Source organism: Drosophila yakuba, chromosome 2R, assembly GCF_016746365.2.
Source record: "Drosophila yakuba strain Tai18E2 chromosome 2R, Prin_Dyak_Tai18E2_2.1, whole genome shotgun sequence".
NCBI classification, from domain to species: Eukaryota; Metazoa; Arthropoda; class Insecta; order Diptera; family Drosophilidae; genus Drosophila; species Drosophila yakuba.
Window position 1 is genome coordinate 16,626,520 of NC_052528.2, and position 26,127 is coordinate 16,652,646.

Here is a 26,127-nt window from a genome sequence, read left to right on the forward strand (position 1 = left end):
GCGTTTTCTTGTCGCTTACAGCCCGACCGCTATGTCCCCGGCTCCCCCATCTTCCGCGAGACCAGCAGCCCAACGCCCCACCCCGCCCTCGCGGGGCCTATAACATCGCCGCCCACTTCAGCCTCCTCCTCCACCACCAACTCGTCCACCAGCACCGCCGCCGATAGCACCGCCAGCAGCACCATCACCGCACCGGGAGCAGGAACAGTAGCAGGAGCAGGAACTGCATCTTCCAGGAGCCGAGGAGCCAGAGGTGGGTGCACACGTCTCAATGGAAATTAAATTAAAAATTTACTTTCACGTAATTGGCTTTTAAATCACTTGGGTAGCAAAACTAATTACAAAGGTGTCTAAAAGTATGCGTTGAGCTAAATCAATATTTTATGTTTGTAGGCACACTATTGAAAATTGGACATTGCATACTTTTGTACACCATTATATATAATATCACTTATGGTAGAGTAGAACTTTTGGTACTCAGAAACATTGATCATTATCTCTGTGAGTAGTAAAATACGTATAAATCATTTAGTAAGCGTATGTTCCCATTTTATTTCGAAATATGGTTTTCTGTTCTTTGCATTGAAAAGTACTAGTGCTTTAATGCCATCAACTCGAACCCATTTTCTCTGCGTGTCGAGTAAGATTTGTGGCCTGATGGCTGTTGGCTGATAGTTGACATAGTTTTCGCGACATTTGTGTAAATAATGTACAATGGCAACATGCAAATGGCCCTGCCCGTATAATTTCCGGGCCTGTCAAACTTTTCGCAAATTCTGGGCCAAACTCTTCTTCGCCGTCGACCTCTTTTTATGCGCCTCGAGTTCCCTGACCTCCAGGCGACAGTCGTCCATGGAAGTGGACTAGCATATGTATATGTAAGCTTGGGGGAGATGGCGATGGCCATCATCTAATGGGGAATCTTCTTGAGTGCGCCTGGATAAACAACCATAAATGGCGGGAGTGAGATGTCCGGGAAATTCTGTCGTCCGCACAATTAATTGTGGAATGGAATTCGATTATTTGATGATTATTATCTCAGCGCTGTTTGATTGTGTGCTTTGTTTTTCCACGAAAAGTTCGCCCCGTTTACGTGCGAAAATCTCTCGGCGTTTGTGGCCAGGGAAAATCCCCGGAGAATGGAGCTCAGCTACCCCCCGTTTTGGGGTTGACTCACTTAATGGCGCAACATGTGAGCCATCGACGAGTAAGGTGCCCATGTCACGCTATAGTCCATCGATTTTATTTGTTGATTTAGGAGCGAACTACGGATGGTCGGTGGTGAGGGGGGTTGTAGTTCACAGCTATTAGTTGTCGTTTAAACTGCATTTATATGGGAACCTTTGTATTTGTTATTCTAAAAGTACAGGTACAAGGAAGTTTCAATTACATTTACGTTTAAAGAACTATATGTGAAACCAGTTTGAATATATGTACATACATATGGTGCTTAGAAAGCAAAGAGCCATTAGTGTTTGTGCCTGCAAAACCATATAAAAAGCAACCGCAATAGGAAAGTAAAAGCTAGAAAGGAAACCGCAAATGTCTCTAACCTGACTATTAATCCCTTTTTCGCACACAGCCATGACGGCATCTCTTGCTCATGCCGCACAGGGTAACCACAACAACAATAGCAGCACCAGAACCACATCCAACTCCAACTCCAACAGCAGCTCCAGCAGCGGAAAGTCCAAGCCACCGGCTGGTTACATGAGCACCCGATCGGCGGCGATGATGGCCTTGGCATTGGGACAAACACCGGGTGGAAGGAGCGAAAAGTCACCGCAAGCTCCACGAGCCGCATCACCCGCCCAGTCGCAATCCCAATCCCAGTCCCAGTCCCAAACGCAGTCACCACATCCCGGTGCTACCAGAAGGCTATCGAATGCCTCTTCCCTACCCAGCAATGTGTCCAGATCCAAGCCATCGACGCCGACGGCGACCAGGGCGGCAGCTCAGCTCAATGGTTCGGGTCTCTTTTCCGGCGGCAGCAACTCCAGCGGCTCCGACAACGATGGATTCAGTGCGTCCGGCTCCTCGGCGGCCACTGCCCTGCGGCGTTTGTACTTCAAGAGCGGACGCAGCATCAAGAACAAGATCAATGCCTCGACCACGTCGTCGACTCCACTGAATGGTCTACCCCTGAATCCGGTGTCCAGTGCCTATCACAACTCCGTTGGTGGACCCATGCACAATATGACGACGGCAGGCGGAGTGCCAAAGGTATGTATACATGGAAAACAAAATGTTGCGAAATTATGCAAAAATATCTGAGTATCTTAACAGATACAAGTGCTACAGAATAACTAGTTTCTAAGCCGTTTGTATTCATTTAATACAGACACTTGGTCAAATGCTAGTGTGGCTTCAAAAATTGACAGAGATTACACAAAGCTTTTTGCATTTAATCCATTTTAAAAGTGCTAAAAAGCAACAGAGCAGAAGTAATTCCTGTAATCCCATTGCAGCTGGTGGTGATGGGCACCTCATCAGCCTCGATTCCGGACACCACCATTAACACGTCCACGGACTCCGCCTGCACGCTCATCACGAATGTGACCCACACGGATACCTCGGAGACGTGCGACTCCCTGGACATGGGTGAGTTGCTTTCACACACATCCCAATCTGATTGCTTGATTGATGTCCTCGTGCGGCCGAATTAATTAATCAACTAATCAATCTGGCCCGCGCCTTCTGCTATTCATACCTTCTTCCGACCTTCTTTCGTTTCCTTCGCTCCTTTGCCAGGTGACAACTCGGGTCCCAGTGAGCCGCTCTTCAGCTCGCTGGAGGAACCACTGCTCACCGCCGTCCACATCGATTCGGAGCACGAGGGATTCGGCGGCATGGGCTGCGGCAGGGGAGGCACCAATGGACGCGGTGCCACTGAGCTGGAACTAACGAGCTGTTCAAGGTATCCGCCCAGGCCCGACATGAATCTCCAGGACAGCGTCGAGGTACGTGGCGGAATTTAATTCCGGATTAAATCCGCTTGCGGAGCAAACATTTTTGCACTGAATCATGAGTTTATTCACTTGCGCCCATAAATGGGTCCCTTTTTATTTTTAAAGTCAGAATGGGTTTTTATTCTTCGAATTGGAAAATGTGTAACAATTTAAACGTTTTTAAGTTTTATGCATCCCTTAAAACTCTTTGATTGCTTTAGTGCGTTAAACATGAGTAACCACTTTGGACAGTATTTTCATTATCCTACAAGTCGTAAACTGCCAGTGCATTTCCATAAATGTACCCAGCAGTTAATCATTACTGAAAGAGTTTTTTTTAAGGGAATATTGGCCTTATGGTGTTATTACGTTTCCTTGCAGAGCCAGGAGTCCTGTTTGTCCATTCTGACCGGCGAACCGTCCTCCACCACGCCACTGCTCTCCTCGCAGCGACGCCACCCGACGGGCGGTCACTTGCCGGGTAGCCAACGCCAGGAGCGGGAGCGCGAGCCCAGTACGGCTCCGCCACCCACTCGAGTGCGGGAGCACTTCACCTTCGATCCCCCGCAGTCACCGAAGTCGGCGCGCAGCAGCGAAAAGTCCACTAGCCACTTTTCCTTCAAGAACTATGGTAATGAGTCAGCTAAAGACACCGGAGTGGGCTCGGGCGCAGGATGTGGAGCAGGAGTGGGAGGAGGAGGAGGACCTGGATCCGGGGTTGGAGGAAACGGAGTTATGGCCGCCAGTGAAGGCGACGAGGAGGATGACGAGCGCAGCGGCGACAGCATTGGCAATCGCAGCAAGAAGCTGCGACCCCGGGAGCGAGATCCCAACCACATCTCGCCCAGCGTGTCGCCCTCGCACAGTCGCCGGGCAAGTCCGAAGCGGGAGAAGCGCCGGACCACGCCCATTGCCTCCACGGGCGCCATATCCAAGGTCAGCTCAGCGCCGCCCACCATGAAGGATGTGAACTTTTTCGGTAGCTCCGGGAAGCAAAAACAGCGACCATCGCAACAGAACATTCCGCCGCACCAACTATCGCCATCGGCGCAGCAGCGCAAGTACTCCTCCAGTTCCTCGAGCGGAAGCAGCGAACGATGCTTGCGGGAGGCCACCGGTCCCGGTACCATGTTCCCCTTCGATCGGGAGGCTCTGGACTACGAGCGCATCCAGCGGGAGTGCTTTGCTCCCAGCTCCACGACGGCCAGCAACAGCAGTGATTCGGAGGCGGAAAACTGTTCCGTGTATGAGCGAAAATCGGGTGCAGACATCTTCCAGCAGTACTCGCGCTTGAGTCACCAGGAGCAACTGCAGCAGCATTACCAGGAGCAGCGCGACTGGGAGCGCGATCGACCGCCGTCGCGCAAGAACTCCAAGCGCATCCGACCGGATTCGGTGATCCACACAACCATACGGGAGAACCAGCAGTATGTGCCGCAGTCGGATGCCTTCTATCCCCAGGCCAAGTCCTCCTCCTCGCCCAGCGATCACTCCTACGCCGAGCTAAACAAGTTCGAGGACATTGCCAGCAAGTTTGAGCAGATACCGCCCAAGCATGGCTCCGTATCCAATTCCGGATCCGGTTCCCTGCTGAATCTTCACCACAAGATGCCCAGTCCGGGCAGCGAGTCGGCCGTCAGTCCCACGGACTCCGCACGCCGCAGATCCTTCAAGAACAAGCAGCGCCACCAGAAGGAGGAGCACTTCTACATCCAAACGGAGGATCGCAACGCCGCTGGCAATGGACCCATCAACGTTACCGCCAATCCCCTGGAGGCGGCCGCCGTCTGCAAGCCACGTGCCACCATCGTCGTGCAGCAGGTGAGTTCTCCTAAGATTAAGGTACTGAATCTATCAGAATCTATCTAATATTATTCTATAAATATAAATCGTGATGCGCCTTGATTTCTTACTAAGGATAGTACCTGCATGTGTGCTGCCAGTTCCCAGGAAATTTTCCAATGTGGGGCGCTCGCGGATAATGAGTACTTATTGATTTATGGGCCGGTTCAATTGATAATGTTCTTGGGAGCACATCTGTGTGGGGACATACGGATAACGGAAGATCTCTTTGTCCAACTCTCCAGCTTCGATTTGCTCCCTTGTGGGATTGCTGCCTGCCATGCAATTCCGCTCTCCATTATCCGCATTTTCCGCATATCGCACCGCTTTGTCTGCGCTCCCACACCCACTACCAATTTTCCACTTTTCCTCTCTGGCGCTTTCTCTCTCGCCAGATTTTCACAGCTAATAAAAAGAGGGGCGCGCGCCACCGATCTCGTCAGTTATAGAGCGCCATCCGAAAGCAAAGCATCGCCATTAAAGCAGCGGAAACGCGAGCAAACACACTGAAGTATTATTATCTAGAGATCGTGTTGTTACTGAAAGTGCCAACCTGTTTGTGTTAGCTATGTAAACGCAGTGCCTTACGAACAATCAAGGCGGTAAAAAGGATAATAAATCCCTAAAACAATTCACAACAATATAATTTGTATTCAAAGTCTATAAATCCGGTGAATTAGTGTTATGGCGCCCTTCTACAAGCGCATCTGCCGCAGTCTTTCAAAGCGCTACAAGGAGGTAACTATATTGCAGCTATATTTCCTATGCGCCGAGGGGGACATGCCACAAAATCCCCCAAAGCCTTCCGCTTGATTGATTTTGCTAATGAGCCAACAACTAGTAAGGAGGGATAGGGGGGCATCAATAAGCCCTCAGTTGATAAGATACCAAGTTGATGGACTTGATCCATCGAACAGCCGATATGCGAAATGCGAGATTTATCGAGTAACAATGACGTCAATTTGGTCATAAATTTCCATTCCAGTCCGCTCCGCTCTGCTTGGGTCCGCTATAGTGCTTATGGATGAATTCCTGCCTAGATCGGAATTCGGATAGCTTGTTATCAGAGTGGACACCCACTTGATGGGATGTTGCGACACAATCGCCGCTTTCGGTGAATGAGTTTCTGAGTTTCTGACCCACAATGAATTTTGTCGTAAATAATTAAAATGTTGCAAGTGACAGCGAAATGCGAGGGGGGGGATATTCTTTATTATTCCGAACATCTCCCCGATGACAGATGTCAAAATAAACTACCACAACGAAGCGGGACCCAGTTGCCCAGTTTATAGAGAGTCCGCAGCAGATCGCAGGTTGTTTTCGCCTTATTTATTTACTTGCTCATATCGGATCATAAAAACATGAAAGCAAAGGCCGCCAAAGTGGCGGCAAAAGGGGGCGGGAACTTGTCACGGAGCCCAGACAAACAAATATAATGATATAGATATAGATATAGATTATCTATCTGTTCGAGTTTATTTAACGATTTCATTGTAAACGGCAGTGAGTTAGCATTTTATTCCTCGAACTTTTGCCCGTGATGCATAAAGAGAGAATCGCTGGGCGTGTTGTAGAAGTGCATATATAGTATGTAGATACAGATACAAATACAAAAACAGATACGGCTACAGCTATAGATTCAGATAGATTATAGATGTTCAGCGCGAAGGCATTTCCTGGTGCAAAAGAAAAACAACAACAGATATAGATATGTGCACAGCATACTGGCAGGAAGAGTATAATGTACCATTCAATTGAATTTCCCATCCCAAAAACAAGCCATAAGAAACGACGTGCGGAGTGGAGATTTTTTTCCCGAGAACCAAGCGTGGCGCATCCTCCATTATTTAGTGGCCCAACCTTCAATCGGGTGTAAAGTGTAATTGTTTCTCGCGTAGATCGATTGCCACCGTAAGTTTCAGATGGATTCAGGGTGTGCGTGTGCGGGCATCGAGACGGTATAAATCTACATAAATTGCATGCGTCCCAGCCAGATACTTGGACGATACGATACCTGTCGATTTATCTACCAATTCACCTCCCACCTCCTTCGATTCAGTTTACCTGCTCACCTTGTTCGCTCCATTGGCGAATTATTAGCAGGCACGCACTTGGTTGGCGATTGCAGCCTTGTGGGTGGCGGTTGGCGGTTGGGAGGTGGCTGGTGGCGTTTGGAGGTTGTCTAATCCACCCAGCACCCCACTTTACTGCACTCATGCCATTTCCACCTTCAAAGTAAACATCGGCAGAAACGCAAACATGTTTCCCCAGTTTTTCCCATTGTTGGTTGTTGTTTCCTATTGATTTTACATTGAGTGGTCGAATGGCTTCCTTTGATTTCAGGCAAATGTGTGCGAGAGTGCATTTGCCGCTCAATGGCCTTCGATGGCCTTCGATGCCATAAATCGCTTAAGGTTGGTCCTTGCTGGACCTTAAATTTCCACCATAAACACGCAAGCCAATGAAATGCAACTACAAAAGACTGAACACAACTAATTACCTATTATTTGAATTAGCCAACTACACAAGTTAATTGGCCATTATTTCGCTGCCGCAGCCTTCAAAGGTCAGTTTACCCCAGCATATTTTTTTTTGGCACTTTCACTTAGCGCCGCGGCCATTCACTCTTTTAGTTGCCGATTTTGCCGATCATTGATAAATGATAAATGGGAGAAACGGTTATTGACTCTGCCAGGGCCGAAAATCCATATCCAATGCGGCTAATTATAGCGCGCTTATGGCCAAACATTCGCCACTTGCTTTGTGGTCACGGACTCGATTAGGTTCACCTCAACCTTAGCACAGCGATTTGAACCCAGCAATTGGCAACAGTATTGCCCGACCGGACCTGAACTTTCCTCGCAGCTGGACACTGCGTATACTTGATAATTGCCAACGGGTCGGCTACTTAATTCGGCCACTTGATGCCTGATGCCGCCTGTACTGGCTGCTGATACTCTGTGACCCCTGCAGCTACTTCATAATCACGCTCCTCCATTTTCCCTCTGCCATTTTGAGGGCACTGTGTCTCTGGGCGGATTCAGTAGGCCGCTCAGTGCGATTCTGCTCGAGGCCAATTGCCTTACAAAGTGACATTAATTAGCTGATTTATGAACCGCCCCCGCACACCTGGACCTGCTTTCATCCTCCACTTAGCCACTTTGATGGCAAATTCATTGACCCCATTCGGTTTGGCGAAGGCTACTACTGCATTTGCTGCAGAAACAGCAGATACAGATACAGATACAGCTGCATCAGCATCAGCATCTGCAACTGCACTTGCTGCAGCACAGCCATAAATAAACCTTTGCTATAAATAAACAGCAACAAGGAGATATAGATATAGATATGCGAGCGTTCTGCTCTTGTTATTGTGCATATGCCAAACATACCAAATGTAATCGTTCGCGGAAACATTTCCCAGCAGCGCAAATAGTTTGCTGCAGGTAAATAACCTTACTATACTATAAAGTTGCACTTTGCACTTGCTCAGCTGTCTGCCGCGTGCTCAGTTTCAGTTTTAGGAAAAGAAATCCCCTAACGAGGAAAAATCACCCGAAATGTTTCACTTTGTTGTTCGGGGGAAAAGCGGTCCATCAAATCGCAGACACTTTCATTTCGGCCAACATCGTGATTAGTGTGCGGCGTGAAAATTATGGTGTTTTGGAAAATCGCAATTTAAACAGCGTCTGCCTGCGGTAATGATATGTTTTCCACTTTGGCCGGACCCCACATCAAGCTTTCCAAGTTTTCCGAGTTCACCAATTTATTTTTAATATTCGTGCGGCATGAAAATAGCCAGAAAACCTGGCCAACACCCACCCCCCCCGACCACCGTCTTTTTTCAGCCGGATTTTACAGGCGATTGAACACAGAGCGGCGTAAAAATGAAACAAAAACATGAAAAGTGATTTGCATGCATGGCGCGCGATTATTTTCAATACATACTTGCTAAACTAAATGTATTTTTAAGCGATGCCAAAATTGCTGGAAAGCTTGCAAGTCGATGGGGTGTGAAATAAGTACTGGCAGCTCCTGTAATATCAATTATAATCTATGCGAACATTCTGCACAGTTAAGTCTGCGAACTTGATAACAATTTCTGTTTGCATTTGCCATAAACAAAACCGAATCTAATTGCATTCCAATCTGTTCACTTGCTTCTGGTTTTCACGTCTTGGTTTTCTCCGCTAAAGCTTATTGAATTCAGCCAATCTGCCATCGATTCCTACCACTCTGCACGTAGACTGTTCCTTTGACAATCCTATTTTTTCGTTTCTTCGTGCTTCGTTTTCTCTTGATTCGAAATTCCCAACATTTTATTTGCATGTTTTTCGGGGAGCTCTATACATTTTCCTAACACCTCGAGTCGGTTTGCTTTTTAATAGCCAATTCTCATGAGTTTGGATACACAAATGCGCTGCGTAGTACTGGAAAGCATCAGCATGAAATCTATAAGAATATTCCCTGCGAGAAACTGATAAAAATGGGAATATGACTTGTGGGTTACCCACGGATCTTAATAACAAATGGTTTTCCTATTAAACTTAGTTTGGAATGTTCAGAAATTAGTTAAAGTTCTTTTTCTGTGCAGTCTTAAAGCAACTTAAATGGTTTGTTACACACAATACTACAGTGTACACACAAAAGCTACTCCGATTTCATAGCTACAAACTTTGGGACACCAAAAACAATAGAGAGCTTTAAAAAAATAAATGTTAGGAAACTTTAAAACCCCCTGGCAATCATTTCCCTTTAAATGCTACCCTAGAAGTTCTGTTCTTCATCGCACTTCTTTTCTTTCTCGTTTTTTCGGGAACTCTGGGGTGTGTGTAGCAACTTTTTTCCTCCAATGCAATGCGATGCTAAAAATAATCGAGAAAAATAAAAAAAAAATAAAAGAACGAACGCACTAAGCGATGCAAGAAAAACTATTTTCGGCGTTTGTGTAATGGGGAAAATGGGAAATGGCAGCCAAGATGAAAAAGAGCAGCGTCATAGCAGCATGTCCAACGCAATATTACTCATACGCCGCGTGTAGCGCGTCACTGCTTGTGCGATGTTGGGGACTTTCGCGATGGTTTCGTCATCAGCGAAAGTGTCGCATCCCCTTTCGGCGCCATTAAATTGCTCCCCTGGCTTGGTAATAACCAAAAGTTTCCCTCTTGGCCACTTGAAATACATGTGTCGAGTGTGGGAATGTCTAAATAGGAGGAGCTGTGAAATCGAGAACCTTTAGTGGGCGGAATCATTAGAGCCCCGCACACACACACACACATTCTCACATTATTAATTAGCGCTTGGGTGGAAATGCAGGCGAACTTTTTCGCTTTTCCCTACTGTCATGCCTGCCAATAAAATACACAAATTAATTTGGGCATTTGCTGAATAAATAAATGTGTCCATACGGGTGGGTGGGTGTGCGTTCTCAGGTAGACTTTGGCGAAATGTATGTATATTCTGCGAGTGCTGGTGTAATTTATGGTGCAAGCATTTCTGTCTGCGTAAATTCTGGTTTAATTTACCTGACTGGCGATGGGCAGTCATTTGTTTTCTGCCCAGAAACACACAAATTTAAAGCCGAACTTTGATAGAGTTTTGTTTATTGGCAGTCTTTGTTTGCCGCACTTACAAGAGATCTAAATAAATTGGTTGGTTTTCCAAGAAGTACAAGCTCTAATATGTTTCTACAACAGAGAAATTTCTACACCAATTAGAACACAATAGACTAAATGTACCAGAAGATTATGAATAAAAATGAATATTGCAATTGTAAGTGGATTGTTTATTGCTAAATGTGATTTTTATTGTAATATTTTTTAATTGAATAAACCTTCGAGTTGGATTTCTCCGTTATGCAGAAGGTAGTTGCTTGATTCAAAGGTTAGTGACGAAGGAAGTAGTTAGCAGAAGCTTATTAGGGGTAACATTAGGCGCTATTATCTAAAAGCCAGGCAAAATTCTGGTCAATAGTCCTTGGCCAGTTAAACGAAGGCAAAACATAAATTTGCGGGAGTGGAAATTCACCTCGACACGAATGCCGGGAACTATTCGTATTTGAATTTGCAACTGCAGACACGCAATGCAGAGGTTTACGGCATTTTCCAGGCTTTTGCATGGGCTGTCAGAACACCTGTTCAAGGTGGGTAGATAAAGCAAAAAGTTTTTTTTTAAATCGCTGGGGAAAAACCCTTGAAGAGTGGCGAATCCTTGGCGAGTGGCAGAGTGCTACCACTGCAAAAATTTATAAGCTCATGGTGGCAATGAATGAAGTCATCGGGGCATGAGCACTTGGTCGAGTAGTTACGATTCAATTGGAAAAAACAGCAATCCGCTTAACAATCAACGATACTTCCGACAGTCACCCTTTTCTTTTAGATGTTTCCTTTACCCTCTTTACATTTTCTCATCGCTTTTTTTTCTTTCTACTTTTATAGCCCTCGTTAAGTCTGGACAATACAGTCGAGACGCTGCTAATCAAGAACGAGGGGGACTTCATCAGCGTGGAGCAGGGCAAGGAGCTGGTGGCTCGCAAGCGCAACTCCCAGCAGCTGGCCCATCCGCCGACCCACTTGCACCACCACCCCCAGAACCACGCCCATAATCATCACACTCTCCAGCAGCAGCAGCAGCATCAGCAGCAGCAACAGCACAAGCGGGACGAGAACATGAGGCAGCTGCTGGATGTGACCAACACGCTCACGATTGAGGAGCTGCGCGACTTTGAGATGCGGTATGTAGTACGAGCTGGGAGCGATCCTCCTCCTACTGCTCCTTCCATTTACCAACCGTCCTGACCTTTGACGGATTACGTTTTATGGTCCGGCCGGAGATTTAATTTCCGATTGAATGGCAATCGATTTTTAAGACTCTCGTAAAAATGCTCGGACCAAAGCAATCAAATTTTAAATGGCCAAACGGACAAACGGGAAAAAAAGACAAAAACAAACAAAAAACAGAGGACTGCTTTATAGCCTTCACCTGCCAGCCGTTTTGCATTGCAACAAACTCGCGTCGGAACAAAAACGAACGAGAAAAATCCATGATGGGCTCATAACTTTTCAAATTACTCATACGACCTGTTGCCAGTTTGCAAAGTTTCTGTTGCCAGTTTCCGTTTTTGTTTCTGTGAAAAATCAGCAGATAAACAAATATTTCTGACATGCTCGTGGACGCAGTTCCTGCATCTGATTGTCAGATATAGGATTTTAAATATTTAAAATATTCCACCAACGAAGCTGCATTGCATTGCATAGCATTTCATTAGTTTTCGGTCTGTTCACGAGATTGGGTACTTGAATTATCAATATTTTCCAATTTCTGGCTTGTGGTTAGTTCGCATCGACGCCCAAGGACACCATGCACATGTCCTTTGCCCCGTTGGCACTCACAGTTTCCAAGGACATGGCAGGTGAGCCCAGTGAAGCGGCTGTTAGTGTCGGCATCGGGTAAGAAATGCATATCTTGATCTCCATTAAACCGCTGTCAACTGCAGTTTGGGTTAAACTGGTATTTCGTTGACTTCTCCCCTTTTGAACTCCGAGTGACAGAACATAAGGATGAGAACACAGAGGACTCGCATTTCTAGTTTGGTTTTTGGTACTAACTAGGTCACCATGTTCGGATTTCAGATATGGCTCACCACATCACAGCCGCTCGCAATCGGTCAAGATGCCCGGCAGCCGAGCATCCGGAAGGCCAAATCAGTTGTGTCTGCCCCAGCAGAGATCCAGGTGGGTTTATATTCACCCCAGTTTAGTTAACATGGTTATAACCCATTTATCTTGGATTTAGGGTGGCTTCCATGCCGAATACAGGCGTAGAGGAGGAGTACTACAGACTGCGACACTTCTCGATAACCGGCAAGGGTGTGGTAAATCGCGGTGATTCCCTCAAGAGCCGACGCAGTCGCTCCAACAACAGCGTGGCCAGTTCCAACTCCAGCACGGAGCACTTGACCACCCAGCAGCAGTTGTCCGCCCCCGCATCCGTATCCGCCCGAACATCGCTGGCTTCCAGCCGGGAGAGCAGCACTTCCAATCCGGGCAACGGTCCCTACAGGTGAGTTCGTTTTCTAATTTTAAACTCACAAACTTATTGTAAGGCTTTAAGCAAAAACATTTAGTTGGGAAACATTATTAAATGCGAAAACTGATATTGGGTATAAATATTATTTGCCGCAACAAATTGTGGGTTTCGTTTGGAAACAGATGCGTATCATTAGTCAACGCCGCACAATTAAAGGCACATTATAAATCAAGATATATGCATCGACCAGAATGTCTGGCTTTTATTGGAATGCTCTACCCCGCAGCCTTTTGAAAACCATTTGCATTTAATGGCACAATTGAAAGGTCAAGCGTCACCTAATTAACATTAAAATAACAATAGGAATAAGGGCCAATCGAGTTCGATCGCTTGGGATAATAGTTACATAAAGAGTGAGACTAATTGACTTTCTCCGCTTTCCTATTTCCCGATTCCAGAGTCCTGATGCTGGGAGGTCCTGCGGTGGGCAAGAGTTCGCTCGTCTCGCAGTTCATGACGTCGGAGTACCTGCACGCCTACGACACGAGCATCGGTGAGTTTGTACTATACCCCGCCGGAGATGCTTGCATCCGGGTTACCCTGTTCCGTATTCCGGACTCCATCCCCGCCCAAAGAGCACTGCATAGCCCCCTGTGTCCCCAATATCCCCAGTATCCAAGCGTGTCATCCCATGTCTGTCTGCTGGCTGTGAGCGAGTGCTTTGGCTTTACTTGATATTATTTCATAACTCATTTGTTGGCACTACCTCCGTTTGCCTAGTCGATGTTGTAGCTGCCTTGCTGTATTTTGTTGTCTTATACTGGCTATTATATTTGTATTTGATTTTTTTTTGTTTTTGGTCAATGTGTGTGCCGTCTGTGCTGTCTGTTTGCCCCCGTATCACATGGCTTTTTATGATTCCGTGTTCGGAAAGTTTCTATACCATAGCTCTGTACTCGTACTCCCCGCTTTTGTTTGATTTCGTTTGCTTTGGGCGTTTTATGATAGCGCCGAGCACTTGCCACCGCTCGGTGGGTCAACACATATTGGCATAAAGCATAACAAACGCTGCTGCAATGAAAATAAATTTCGGATCATTTTTGGGTTTTTGCGACTCTAGAAAGGAATGGAAACGTCCGCGGAAAACTGTTTCATTCTTTGGCTGGGAGTCAATGAAAAGATTCGAATAAACATTTCTATTGGCACGAAAGCAATATGGGGAAAAAATATGAATAAAACAATAAATGTTGGCAGCGACTGGAAAAATTAAATGAAAATAATTTTGTCGTTCGTCGCTTATTTGAAAACTTTTAGTGCGATTTTTAGCGATTTTTGGTTGTGATCAAATCCAAACTCCCTATGATAAATACATATATATAGCAAACGGTCCCAGTGTAATTGCTTATCCAACACACAAAACCTCATACCGAAAATCCGCTAATGTATCATACTCTTTTATAAAGCAATGATAATTTGTTCTGTTTCTCTCCATTCCGAATATCAACCAATCATTCAACTCAATGTCTCAAACTGACCCTACAAAACTTGAAAAAACTCAACAACAACCGAATTAACAACAACATCTTTGTACATACAACAACAAATCGTGATTGTAATCAGATCTAGGCAACTGTGATATACGCATTCTAATTGAAAAAGCCGCCGACGGTAAAAGCAACCAGCAACTGAACAATATAATTATTAACCTTGTTAACTATGCTACTCCTTAATATTTATCCAAATAACTCTATACACCTAATTGAAACGCTTTTCGACTCTCCAATAAAATTAACCAAACTCAACTAAACTAGCCAAACAAAACACTTAATCCACAATTGCATTAGCCCCTGCGCTTGAAAGCTAGAAAAACTCCGAAACACACCTGGTCCCGCCCACTAGCCACGCCCCGGATGTTAGAACACCTCTCCTCCCCCACGCCCAAAAAAAAGAACGAAAAAGAAATATAACACCACCTAGCCAATATAGCAATACATAATATATAGTTCCATAGACCGCTCCACAATCGATTGTCAAATGAATGCGGCCTTTGTTTCGCTTGTGATTTATGGCCAGTCAGTCGATGGGCGGCAGCCTTGAGGGCAGGCCATTCGATACTGAAATGATTATCCACATCACAAACACAACTAATGAAATTTAATTAATGATATGCTGGGCCTCGCGTTCTGGCTGCAATTATTGATTGCCACCTGGGGACAAGGATGGGAATGAAATAATGGTCGTGCCATATATTCAAAACTATAAATGCCACAGCTTCACCTATAGCGTTTTTAATTAAAAAAGAGGCAAACAGAGAGCCCATTAAATGAATAATAATTGAGAAAACACTCAGTCCCACACAAACAAAGTCGCATTCACCCAGCATTTACCCTTCCTCAATTTCACTACCCATTTGCAGACGGGTTTTCCGTGCAGTCCATGTGGCGCCCATTTCGTTGCATACTTGTGGGGGCCAATTTAATTTCCCATACATTAGCATACATTTCGGGGCAGTCCGGTGAGCACTTCCGGTGAATCCCCGAAGCTGTGTTCATTCAACTTGGCTAATGGACACCCAAACAGTCGCATGCAGTGGACGACACTTGTAGATAAGCCCATCACACAAGCACCCAACTAAAATACATGCACATGCTCTTTGTTTCTGCACTTTTAAAAGTGGTTGTTGTAAATCATTTCATTGCTTGACATTTGAGTTATCGAACTTAAGCTATTGCTTTGAGCACATGCTAATACATTGGTGCTAACCTCGATTTTCCCCTTCAATGTGTGCAGATGATGAGTCTGGCGAGAAGGCCGTTTCAGTATTACTCAGTGGCGAAGAGTCCGAGCTGATATTCATCGACCATGGATACACCGAAATGACTGTAAGTACCTTTCAAAGCACTCATCATCTTCTCAAGGGTATGGGACAGTGGTCACAATAACGTAGCGGAATGCATAATTTAAAAACAAATCTCTTTTAAATGGAAATAAATTTGAAATATTTCTAAAAATTAGTTGAATTTGCACATGTCCTTTCTTTTTTGCAAAAATATCTACCTATTTGCATAAAGTGCAGGTACTCCTCATAGTGCGATCACATGCACACGCACTTGAAACAAATTGATTCTCTAATGGACTTAGGTGCTTTCGAAACACCCATTATGCAGGCCCCAAAGCCTTGTTGCCATTATTGTGACCAGTGGTATTACATATATACTTGTACATACATACCTGCTCATCCATCCGGCGCCCTGCACTCTATCTGTGACATTTCATAATGCCATTAGCATGCACGGCCATCAACTTACCCACACAGCAGCGGGAAATCACACTTTGGCAAAGCCCTCAACCTCACTCAATGTCACTTCGGTGTCACCGCCATTTCTCCATCCTTTCACAGCCGGATGAGTGCCTGACCAACTACGATCCGCACGGTTACTGCGTCATCTACTCGGCCGCGGACAGGAGCAGCTTCAGTGTGGCGGAGCAGGTGCTGCAGGTGCTCTGGACCAATCAGAACATCGCCCAGAAGGCAGTCATCCTGGTATCGAACAAGGCCGACCTGGCCAGGAGTCGACTGGTCACCTCCGAAGGTAAGCGACACGTTATAATGCTAATAAATATGTGGGAGGTTTCGGTGAATTTCCTCCTTCCCATTAACATCACAAACTGCGCTCGATTGGGTCTGTTACGAATAGATATATGGGTATATATAGCGATGTAGTTCCAGTGTATAAACAGGACCGTCGGGCAGGGTCAACTGAAGAGTTTGCCAAGCGGAAGTCATCCGGCGGTTCGCCTACCCAAACAGCCGGAATCTTAAGTGGAGGTGATTCCAAATGCCCCATTCTTCCCGAGGGTCGCCAGCTTCGGGGGTCTTTTTGTCTACTCAAGTGCTTTCACTTGACTTTTATATCAGATTCCCTTTAAGACCAAGGTAACTCGGGCGCTTTCATCTAAGTAATTCAATATTTTCCGTTAAATTACGTTTGTTATTATGAAAGTAAGGGCGGGTGGTGGTTGGAAAGGGTTCCCCATCTCAGCCAGAGAAATGGCAGTGGAGGGAAATTGTTTCAGCGCAAAATTGATTACATTTCGTCCCGTGTGGCATGTGTTCCGCTCAAGGTTTAAGGCCCATAAGCCTATTGTTGTAAACAGGGCGACAACAGGACCTCCATTCGCCACCCACTACCCACCATCCACAGCCCACCTCCAACGCACAATCTGGAATTTGGGTGGAGAGCTCTTGTCCACCTAATGCGACGCCCTAATTTCATAAAGTATTTATAGAATTTTGTATGCCTCTGGCAATAATAAAATGAGCTCTTGCCCCAGAAACGTCTGGATAAAAGATATATTCATAAATCTATACATTGTCACGCTGATTGGAAAAATATGAATAAAACGTAGTGCGTTAGTGCGTCACAGGTGATTTTGCCACTCCACAGACTCTTAGAAAACCTTTTACAAATTTAATGTGTTTTCCATTTCCACCTCCTAACTTTTGGGCATACCTAATGATGATAGTGACGCACTAATTATCTGATGGGGTAAATATTTCACAATGTTGCTAAACTTTTGTTTACCTTTAATTAGTATACTATTCCATCTGTAATCAAATATCGGAAGGTTAACAGCTTAAGTCTTTAAGCGCCCAGGAAGAGCTGACCTGCCTATCAAACTGTAATAAAGCGAACCGAAAAGTACATATACAAATAAATATATGTAATTTCGTCACATTGTTAATAAAAATGTGCGCCTGTCATAAAATTTGCACCAGGAGGGTCACCATACGCATGGTGTACCGAACTTTGATGCTTCAGATTTTACGAGTTGTGTACACATCTGTGGACAAGACGTGACGAATGGGCTGGGATGGGTAGGATTTCCCGCATCATGTTTAGATACAAATCCCAGTCCAGGACCAGGATGAGGTTTTACGACCAACACCGAGTTAACTAAGCGAGGCCATTCGATTTGATTAACTGGGATGATGGGCGGCCAACTTAAGCTTGAATGTGATGCTTTTGGCCATAATTTCCACACATTTTCACTTAACCTCTCCATCGTGTTTTTCATTACAGAGGGCAAGGCCATGGCCACCGCCTACGATTGTAAATTCATCGAGACCTCGGTGGGCATTAATCACAACGTGGACGAGCTGCTGGTAGGTCTGTTATCACAGATACGACTCAAGCTCGAGAATCCCGAAAAGTCCAGGTGGGTGTTGAGCTACGCATAAATAATCTTCACTTTATTTACTTATGGTTACTATGTTTTTTGTTTTGCCACAGGGATCTGTTCCGAAAGCGTTCGATTCGCAAGTCAAAGAGACGCGCCTGCTCGCCGCTGAATGCTGGCTGCCTGAATGCCAATACACCGCTGGGTCCGCTGGGGGAGGCGGTGGCCACGCCCCCGGGCAGTGCCCAAAGCAGGTGAGTCATCGCCACGCCGACAGGCCATCACAATCAGAACGCAATGCTCATGCACCCTACTCTCTTGCAGTCCCCGCAAATACCGTGGATCAAGGACCTCCACCAGCCTGAAAGTCAAGGGCCTTTTGGGCCGCGTGTGGACTCGGGACTCGAAGTCGAAGAGCTGCGAGAATCTGCATGTACTCTAAGCACCAAAATTAACCAAAAGTGTAACCCACAAGTTTCCTATAGAGTATGCAAGATCCTAAGTTAAAGAAAAAACAGACTCGACTACTACCGGGGGTATTATTCCCAACTGTACATATTGTGCATAAGTTTAGCTTTAATTTACGCTAGTCATTTCCTCCATTAATCATTGTATATAGTTTGTCTAAATATAAAACTATTATTTGTAATTGGTTTCTTATGGTTTTCGTTTTCCTCTAAGCATGAGTTGGGATAATTTACAATGCTCGAATCTGTTTGGGTCGCCTTGCCCTAGTTGCGACTGGAATAAATTAGTTATATTTTGGATTGAAAGAAATCAAAATACAAAGGAATCCAAAAAAATAAAGCAATAATTTTTAAAATGAGAAAATAATATTTTACCCTTGTTCATGGACGAATGAATACCAATTGTACTGATTTTTTGAAGATATGGCGCTTGGCCGCCGAATGAAACTTATTGTTAATTATATACGTGTAGTTATACATTTGTAATGGCATTGAATCGCATTTTAAAATGGCATTATTATTCACATGAATGTTGAGTGGATTAAAAGTTCATAATTTAATTGATCGATTGAGAACCAGAAAATATATATTAACCACATTGTGCAATTTTGCTTAAATAGACCTAGGAATTATGCCATAATTGTTAACCAAAACCCTTTTTTTTGAATCAAAGAAGCCCATCGTGCACCCACAATCCGCACGGCCTAGGTTTCTCAAGTTAGTCGGGACCATTTCAAAATTAATCAAAGATAACAGAAATATGCAAGAAACACTAGATTTACACACAAGGGCTACTTTTAGGTTCATGTCAGCGTAGTTTTACATTAATGCAATATGTGATTTTACACAAGGTCCACTAAATCAAGAGCCTAAGCAAAACCATTTTGTTAACGTGTGCAATGCGACCTGCTGTATTAAATATTGAGGTCGGATAAAGAATTTGTAGATTTTTAACTATTAATGTGAACACTAGAACGAACACTAGTAGTGTAGGGCAAAACACACACCCATTCCATAAAAATCTAGATGTCCATTAAATGTATTATAAATGTCCATTAAGTATTATAATCACCAACAATTGCAGCACAATGGAATTTAACGGATTGGTGTTCTAACGAATATCATGGGATTGGAATAATTGGAACATTGAAGGAAAACCTTAACAATACGTGCATCCTAAAATGTGCGTAAAATATCCGATACAAACCAGATAGTTAAAATATTTATAGCTGTAATTGATTTTTGTCCAGAAGTCTGTGTATTATTCTCGCTCAACATGAATATGAATTCGAGCCGAAAACTATATAGGAAAGTGATAAAGCACACTTGATTTTGCACAGTTTGTCATACCTTGTATAAGGAAAAGCGAAAGTCAGCCATAAATGTAAGAAGCAGCAGAGTGGTGAGAAGTTATCAATTGAATGCATGTTTCAATTTTTCCGCTCCGATAATATATGTCTAATGAGTGTATATTAAATGTGAAAAGTTCAACTTAGCTGTTTTTTAAATCGTGTTTTATTTATCAGGTGTGCGGTAAGGGTAAGCGGAAGCTAGTTTAAATATTACAAAATGATAAAAATATTATATAGTTTGCCAATTTTATTTTCATTTAATTTCATTTTTTAAAGCCGGCCACGTAGCTTTCGTTACTATCTAGATACTCATCCCCCGAAACTGTTAGCTAACAGATATGTATCTGTTAACAGTCAGCTAACATCCTTTATTTCCAATTAGAGTATTGGGTATGTGCTTCGGTATATTTGGTATATTCCAATGAGAAACGATAGGTCACACTACGAGTCAGAGGAAATATATACAAACAAATTGGGCTGTGCAGCGGAATTTAAATTTAAACTTTATCAGCAGCAGTATTATCTGGCGAACATCTCGGCAAAAATGAACATAAATCTGCCGAATTTCAATGTGAAGAACCTGGTGAAGGAGGCGGGCAGCACGATTTCACGAGTGGTGCAGGTGAACAAATCAATGAATTTGGGTGGCTGAAAAAAAGCGGGTGGTGTTGGACTTTCGGTGGATGGGGAAATGGCAGATGTCCCCCCAAAACCGAGCTCAAGCACTTTCGTTGTTTCTTTCCCCTTTTCAACGCCTCTCCATCACTTGCAATGACCTTTTCAGCTCACGGAGGAGAAACTGGGCACCACGGAGCGCACCGAGTACGACTTGCACTTCCAGAATCTTGCCGAGCGGGCTGATGTGACCAAGACATGGACGGAGAAGATAGTGCGCGATACAGAGTCGGTGCTGATACCCAATCCCCAGAACCGGGTCGAAGACTTCATCTTCGAGAAGATCGAAAAGTCGAAGCCCAAAAGGTTGAGCAACCTAGAGCACCTGGCTCTGGACATGATCGAGGCTGGTGGCGATTTCGGGCAGGATCTACCCTATGGTCAGGCTCTGATCAAGGTCGGCCAGGCGGAACAGAAGCTAGGCCAGTGCGAGCACGACTTTATAGCCACCTCGGGCATTTGCTTCACACAGCCGTTGCGCAAGTTCTTAGACGGCGAAATGAAGACAATTGGCAAGGAGCGCGGCATCCTGGAGACCAAGCGTCTGGATCTGGATGCCTGCAAGAACAGGGTGAAGAAGGCGCGCAGCATGCTTGGTCAGCAATCGGTAAGTGGGTGGGATGAGATGGTTTTTTCTTTTTGCAAGGGGGAATGATTGATTGGGTTTCGTAATGGCTTTTTCACTTACGGTCTTCTTCTGCCCTCTGCTGCCCGGAATGTATAGAAAGATGGCATCTCGCCAGAGGCCGTCTTGGAACAGGTATCGAAACCTTGACCGAGCTCGCGCTCCAGATTTATGGCTAATCAATAAGCGAATTTCTAATTGCAATTGTTTTCCAGGCGGAGCGCGACTTGCGGGTGGCTCAAGCCGAATTCGACAGGCAGTCGGAGATCACCCAGCTGCTGCTGGACGGGATCAGCACATCGCAGGCCTCTCACTTGCGTCACTTGCACGCCTTCATCCAGACGCAAGTGCGCTACTACAAACAATGTGGCGATGTCATGGAGCAGCTGCAGCGTGAGCTGGCCAAGTAAGTAGAAGACGAGCGATGGAGGATGGCTGTGACTTCCATGTAGGCACCAAACGAATCTTTTCTTGCACACCAAAACACCGTGACCCATCCTTGATGAAACCCTTTTGCACCCTTCTGGTCATCTCACTGTGCGTTATGATATCTGCTTGTGGTCTTACAGAATGCAGCATCCCAAGCCACGCCTGCGCATCAATAGCGAAGACGTTGATTGTGGGCCTCCCAGCTCGGTGTCGATGCATTCCTGTGATTCCGATTCATTGGGGGGCACAGCCCTAGATAGCGATCTAGATCCCGAATTGGACAAGTCGCTTTCGAATCTGCTGGAAGACTTTCACATAGAGTTCGATACGACAGCCGTCTCCACAGTTTAGAGTCTTGTTATTGTGATTTTAATATCGAATCGGATTCCATGCCAGTTAACATTAGCATTTAATTTTAAATCATACGTACTAGATAGGTTGCTGTTATCGGTAGTTGTTGCACCTTGTAAAGTCAGGTTTCAGCCGCTCATCTGTCCATTTAGAGCCCGCAATCAAACCGAATCAAAAACTCATTAAACTCTGCATCTTCCATCAGCTTGGGAGGCCCCACGCCATACATTCCGCTCGACGTGAACGAGGCCAGTGCCAGCAAGTCCAACATATCGTCCGGAGCCGCAGCCCGTGGTCCCGGCAACAATCACTCTGCCAATATGGTTGCCCCTGGCCACAAGCCCAATCAGCCCATGCACGTCAGCACGGATCAGATGCAGAGGGCACGCGTCCTTTGCTCCTACGACGCCAAGGATCACACCGAGCTTAATTTGAGCGCAAATGAGGTAATGTTTTTAAAGTAAAAGCCCCATCTTAAGCAAGGCGCATAAATATATCACTAATTTTCCAGGTGATTTTCGTGACAGAATGCTCACCAGTAAACGAGGACTACATGTACGGCAAACAGGGTCTTATGAAAGGACTGGTGCCTCGCGCGTTTGTTGAAATGCTCGATGAAGAGCACGACGTCACTCTTTAAGCCCTCCAATTCGTTCAGCAATAATCAATCATTCAATAATCTCAACCAAAAGTAATGAACAAGAAAAATACTCCAAGTACGGCAATACCTATACGTTAAGAAAGCAGAGACGATCGCGAGATGGGATAGCAATTGGACAATTAGAAGATGCAGCCAAAGCGGCATTTGGCACTAGCAAGAGAGTACAATAATTTATTAGAATATACATACATAAATATATACAAGGCATATACATTTATGAGCGCGTTGTTAGAAAAATCATTGTAGTTTAGCCTTCGGTGATAATCAAACCCAGATCCTTGCCCAAAGAGCTACGCTACTCAGTTGCACAGATCACACACTAATCAAATATGCATTCTGGCTGCCTGAATAACCGTCAAGTTATACTTGTAAATTTTATGAAATTCTGATCATTATAATTGTTAAATCTTATCGCATATCTAAAGAGAAAGTGCTGTTTTTTTAAGCTTCTCTACACTCGACAAAAGTATTATATATGTGTTATGTTTGTCTATATCTTAGTTAACAAGCGAAATTCTCTGTGCTTTACTATATATCCTATAATTATAAACGTAAGTATGCGATTGTTAATCCTATTATCTATATATTCAGCGAAGGCGTTTCCAACTATTATCTAATATATTTAATACTTCCTGCTGCAATTATTATGTTACAAAATTTTGCGTGCAATTTTTGAAAGTCAATTAAATAAATATTGCTTGTTACATTTAAGGCATAACTCTGAAACACCAAGGCGCTTGATAGCTAAAAATTAACAGAAAAATATTGTTGAAGACGTACAATACAATAATTAAAAAGTAAACAACGATGATTTTTAGGTTTTCAGCAAAGAAACAAAGTTGTAATATGAAAAGCGAATTTTTAAACACAAACTATACTACATAATTACAAATATATGATCAAAATTAAATCCAAAAAATTAAGTTTGTTTAATTTTATATTTCCTTAGATTGCCCGTCCAGCTGTAAAAATCTAATCGAGGTAAGTGCTTTCAAATATATTTGTGAGCTTTTCTGCTTTAAAGGCATAAAGGTGCTTGAATTTCAAGTGTTTTATTATCTGAGTTCAGTTATAGATGACCGAGTATTTGTTAGTCATATGCTAAAACAGTTCAAAGATAGTGCATAATCAGTTTCAAAGATCTCAAAAACGAGCAATATGTACTTTAGACTTTAGTGATTATTATTTACAAGACTTTATTGGCATTCATACTAGGGTAACAATCAGAGGGCTTAAAATTCGTATAAAAATATATTGTTTTAGTTTTGATCTAAGATTCCAGTCGTAGTCACACCGCCATTTTCCAGAGTAGTTTTCGCGATGGTCGAAATCTTCTCATTTAGAGACCTATGGTGACTGGATGTGGCAGCCTGTAGATTCTTGATCACTCGATCAGACGCCTGAATTGTGAGGGCCTTGGTCATGTTGAGCTCGTGTTGTGCAGTTGGCAGATTGAGACTGACTGCACGAGATGATCGGGATTGCGTCACAACCATCGCGTATATATCAATGGCTGCATTGGCCAGTCGTGTTAGCAAAATTTGTTCGTTAACTATATTTTTGTTGTATCGCAGCAATAGTTCTTCCACCGATTGTCCAAAAAGATCAATACAATGGGCCGTCTTTTTGGCATAGGGCAAGAGTTCACTCACTACGTGGCCACTCAGATCGGTGCCGCCCAAGCCGACGGTGGAGGCTGCCCGCCTGGAGGCCTCCTTGAAAATCAGTCCCAAATTGGCCGAGGGATTCTTGAACGCCCGCTGCAGTTCCTTGAGGTGGGAGCCAGCATATTGGATGCCAGTCAGCGCAATGAACAGCCGGAGAATGTCGTTGGTGCCCTCGAAAATTCGGAAAATGCGCAAGTCACGCAGGACTCGTTCCAATCCAGTATCCACCATGTATCCCATGCCGCCCAGAATCTGAATAGCCTCGTCGCAAACGTACCACGCGCTCTCCGAGGCATAGATCTTCGAGATGGCGGCTTCCAAGTGATAGTCCTTGCTGCCGGCATCCATGTTTTGTGAAATGGTGAACGCCATAGACTCCGTGGCGTACTGCAGAATGTTCATCTGGGCCAATTTCTCTTGAATGGATCCATAGTTCTTTAGTTTTTGACCAAACTGAACTCGATTATTGGCATGCTCTGTGGCCTGTTCAATGCATTTCTTCATTGTTCCCGATAGCGTAGCGCCCATTCCAAAGCGACCGTTGTTCAATATGTTCATGGCCACCTTGAATCCGTCTCCTTCCTTGCCGAGCACATTCTCAACTGGAATCTTGACATCTTCAAAGTAGACTTCGGCCGTGTTCGATGCCTTGATGCCCATTTTCTTCTCGGGTGGACCATTGGTAACGCCACCGAAAGATCGCTCCACAATGAAGGCAGTGACCTTGTCCTTCTTTTCGCCAGTCTTCGGATCCACCTGCTCGGTCTGTGCGAAAACGGTCATGATCTCGGCGATTCCACCATTGGAAATCCAGATTTTCGAGCCATTTAGGACGTAGTGTTTGCCATCGGCGCTCTTTACGGCACGGCATCGAATGGATCCAGCATCAGATCCGGAACTGGGTTCCGTAAGGGCAAAGGCAGCGTACACTTGCTCGGCGGCCACCTTGGGCAGGTACTTCTCCTTCTGTTCCGGGGTGCCGTACAGCAGTATACCCTTGAATCCAATGCTCTGATGGGCGCCAATCGTGATGCCCAGTCCCAGATCGTTGATGCCCACAATGGCGCACAGACGGCCGTACTGGGTATTGTTCAGACCGAGGCCGCCGTAGTCAGCTGGCACTTGGATTCCGAAGGCCCCGAGCTCCCACAAAGCCGTTGAAGTGGCATCATCCATTTTGGCATTGGCATCGTTGCGGGCGGCATCATTGACATCGGAGAAGAACCGCTCGAACGGATCAATCAGGCTGTTGGTCAGCTCCTTCTGCTCCGCGGTGAGGACATCTGGATAGGGGAACACTTGGCTGGATACCAGAGACCCACGGAAGATGTTGGCCATAAAAGACTCATTCTCAGCTGCCTTCTCCTTGCTGCGATTGCTTTCCGCACCGAATTTGGGACTGTGGGTCGCAATTTGCCTGCAGATTGTGGCGTTTCCTGCCAGGAACCTGGTACTTTGGATCGTCTGCCTCCACATAGTTTCGAAATTGTTTGGTAAATCGCACTTTGGACCGAGAGTCTACAGTGTGCCCACATTCCCGATCACCCCCAACGACGTCATCACCGCGACTTGCGCAATTCGAATCTGGTATATTTTCTCGTTGCAGCGGAGTATTCATCGTTTGGCATCTTCAATTCGGTAGGTTTTCAAATCTCTTCAATTTTTTTGAATTTTAAAAAACTGTTGGGGGTATGTATTTAATCATATTACTAGTTATAAATACATAGCAATTCCTTAAATAGCTTTTGAGTTGCGTGATAGTATAGGAACTACAAAATGCATCTGAGGAAAAATATTGACTCGAACTTGATGATGGAAGAGAAACAGGATAAATCAATCTGTTGATGCTGTATCCTGCTGTATTTGTGATAATGTTGCAAATAGTTCTTTATTTACAACTC

The 26,127-nt window shown here is 44.8% G+C and overlaps 3 protein-coding genes across 11 annotated transcripts in view; 2 read left to right on the forward strand and 1 right to left on the reverse strand.

Annotated features, from left to right (window-relative positions):
• Positions 1-19,961, forward strand: part of LOC6530963 (platelet binding protein GspB) — a 35,898-nt gene extending 15,937 nt beyond the window's left edge. The window contains exons 2-16 of one of the 4 annotated variants that reach the window (XM_039372073.1): positions 22-253; positions 1,583-2,223; positions 2,469-2,601; positions 2,752-2,960; positions 3,330-4,769; positions 11,228-11,523; positions 12,422-12,523; positions 12,585-12,851; positions 13,277-13,371; positions 14,439-14,486; positions 15,609-15,700; positions 16,219-16,411; positions 17,903-18,038; positions 18,113-18,253; positions 18,324-19,961. In XM_039372073.1, the coding sequence (XP_039228007.1) occupies positions 22-253; positions 1,583-2,223; positions 2,469-2,601; positions 2,752-2,960; positions 3,330-4,769; positions 11,228-11,523; positions 12,422-12,523; positions 12,585-12,851; positions 13,277-13,371; positions 14,439-14,486; positions 15,609-15,700; positions 16,219-16,411; positions 17,903-18,038; positions 18,113-18,253; positions 18,324-18,441 (4,143 nt within the window). In that variant the 3' untranslated portion in view covers positions 18,442-19,961. Of the gene's footprint in view, positions 1-21; positions 254-1,582; positions 2,224-2,468; positions 2,602-2,751; positions 2,961-3,329; positions 4,770-5,259; positions 5,529-11,227; positions 11,524-12,421; positions 12,524-12,584; positions 12,852-13,276; positions 13,372-14,438; positions 14,487-15,608; positions 15,701-16,218; positions 16,412-17,902; positions 18,039-18,112; positions 18,254-18,323 lie in introns of those variants that run through there. The other 3 variants (XM_039372074.1, XM_015197297.3, XM_002091765.3) reach the window with 3 other exon arrangements.
• A 274-nt stretch (positions 19,962-20,235) lies between these two features.
• On the forward strand, positions 20,236-23,361 carry LOC6530964 (endophilin-B1). 6 transcript variants are annotated; one of them, XM_015197299.3, is made up of 6 exons: positions 20,237-20,440; positions 20,603-21,100; positions 21,218-21,253; positions 21,334-21,524; positions 21,688-21,892; positions 22,410-23,361. In XM_015197299.3, the coding sequence occupies exons 1-6, from the start codon at positions 20,240-20,242 to the stop codon at positions 22,536-22,538; spliced, it is 1,260 nt and encodes a 419-aa protein (XP_015052785.1). In that variant the 5' UTR covers positions 20,237-20,239; the 3' UTR covers positions 22,539-23,361. The 6 variants fall into 6 exon arrangements, with proteins under 6 accessions (XP_015052784.1, XP_015052785.1, XP_039227798.1 ...); XM_002091766.4 differs by lacking the exon at positions 21,688-21,892 and adding an exon at positions 22,104-22,344 and having other exon boundaries at positions 20,243-20,440; XM_015197298.3 differs by lacking the exon at positions 21,218-21,253 and having other exon boundaries at positions 20,236-20,440.
• Positions 23,362-23,738: 377 nt separating this feature from the next.
• On the reverse strand, positions 23,739-25,752 carry LOC6530965 (very long-chain specific acyl-CoA dehydrogenase, mitochondrial). Its single transcript, XM_002091767.4, has one exon. The coding sequence runs from the start codon at positions 25,700-25,702 to the stop codon at positions 23,819-23,821; it is 1,884 nt and encodes a 627-aa protein (XP_002091803.1). The 5' UTR covers positions 25,703-25,752; the 3' UTR covers positions 23,739-23,818.
• Between the last annotated feature and the right edge of the window lie 375 nt (positions 25,753-26,127).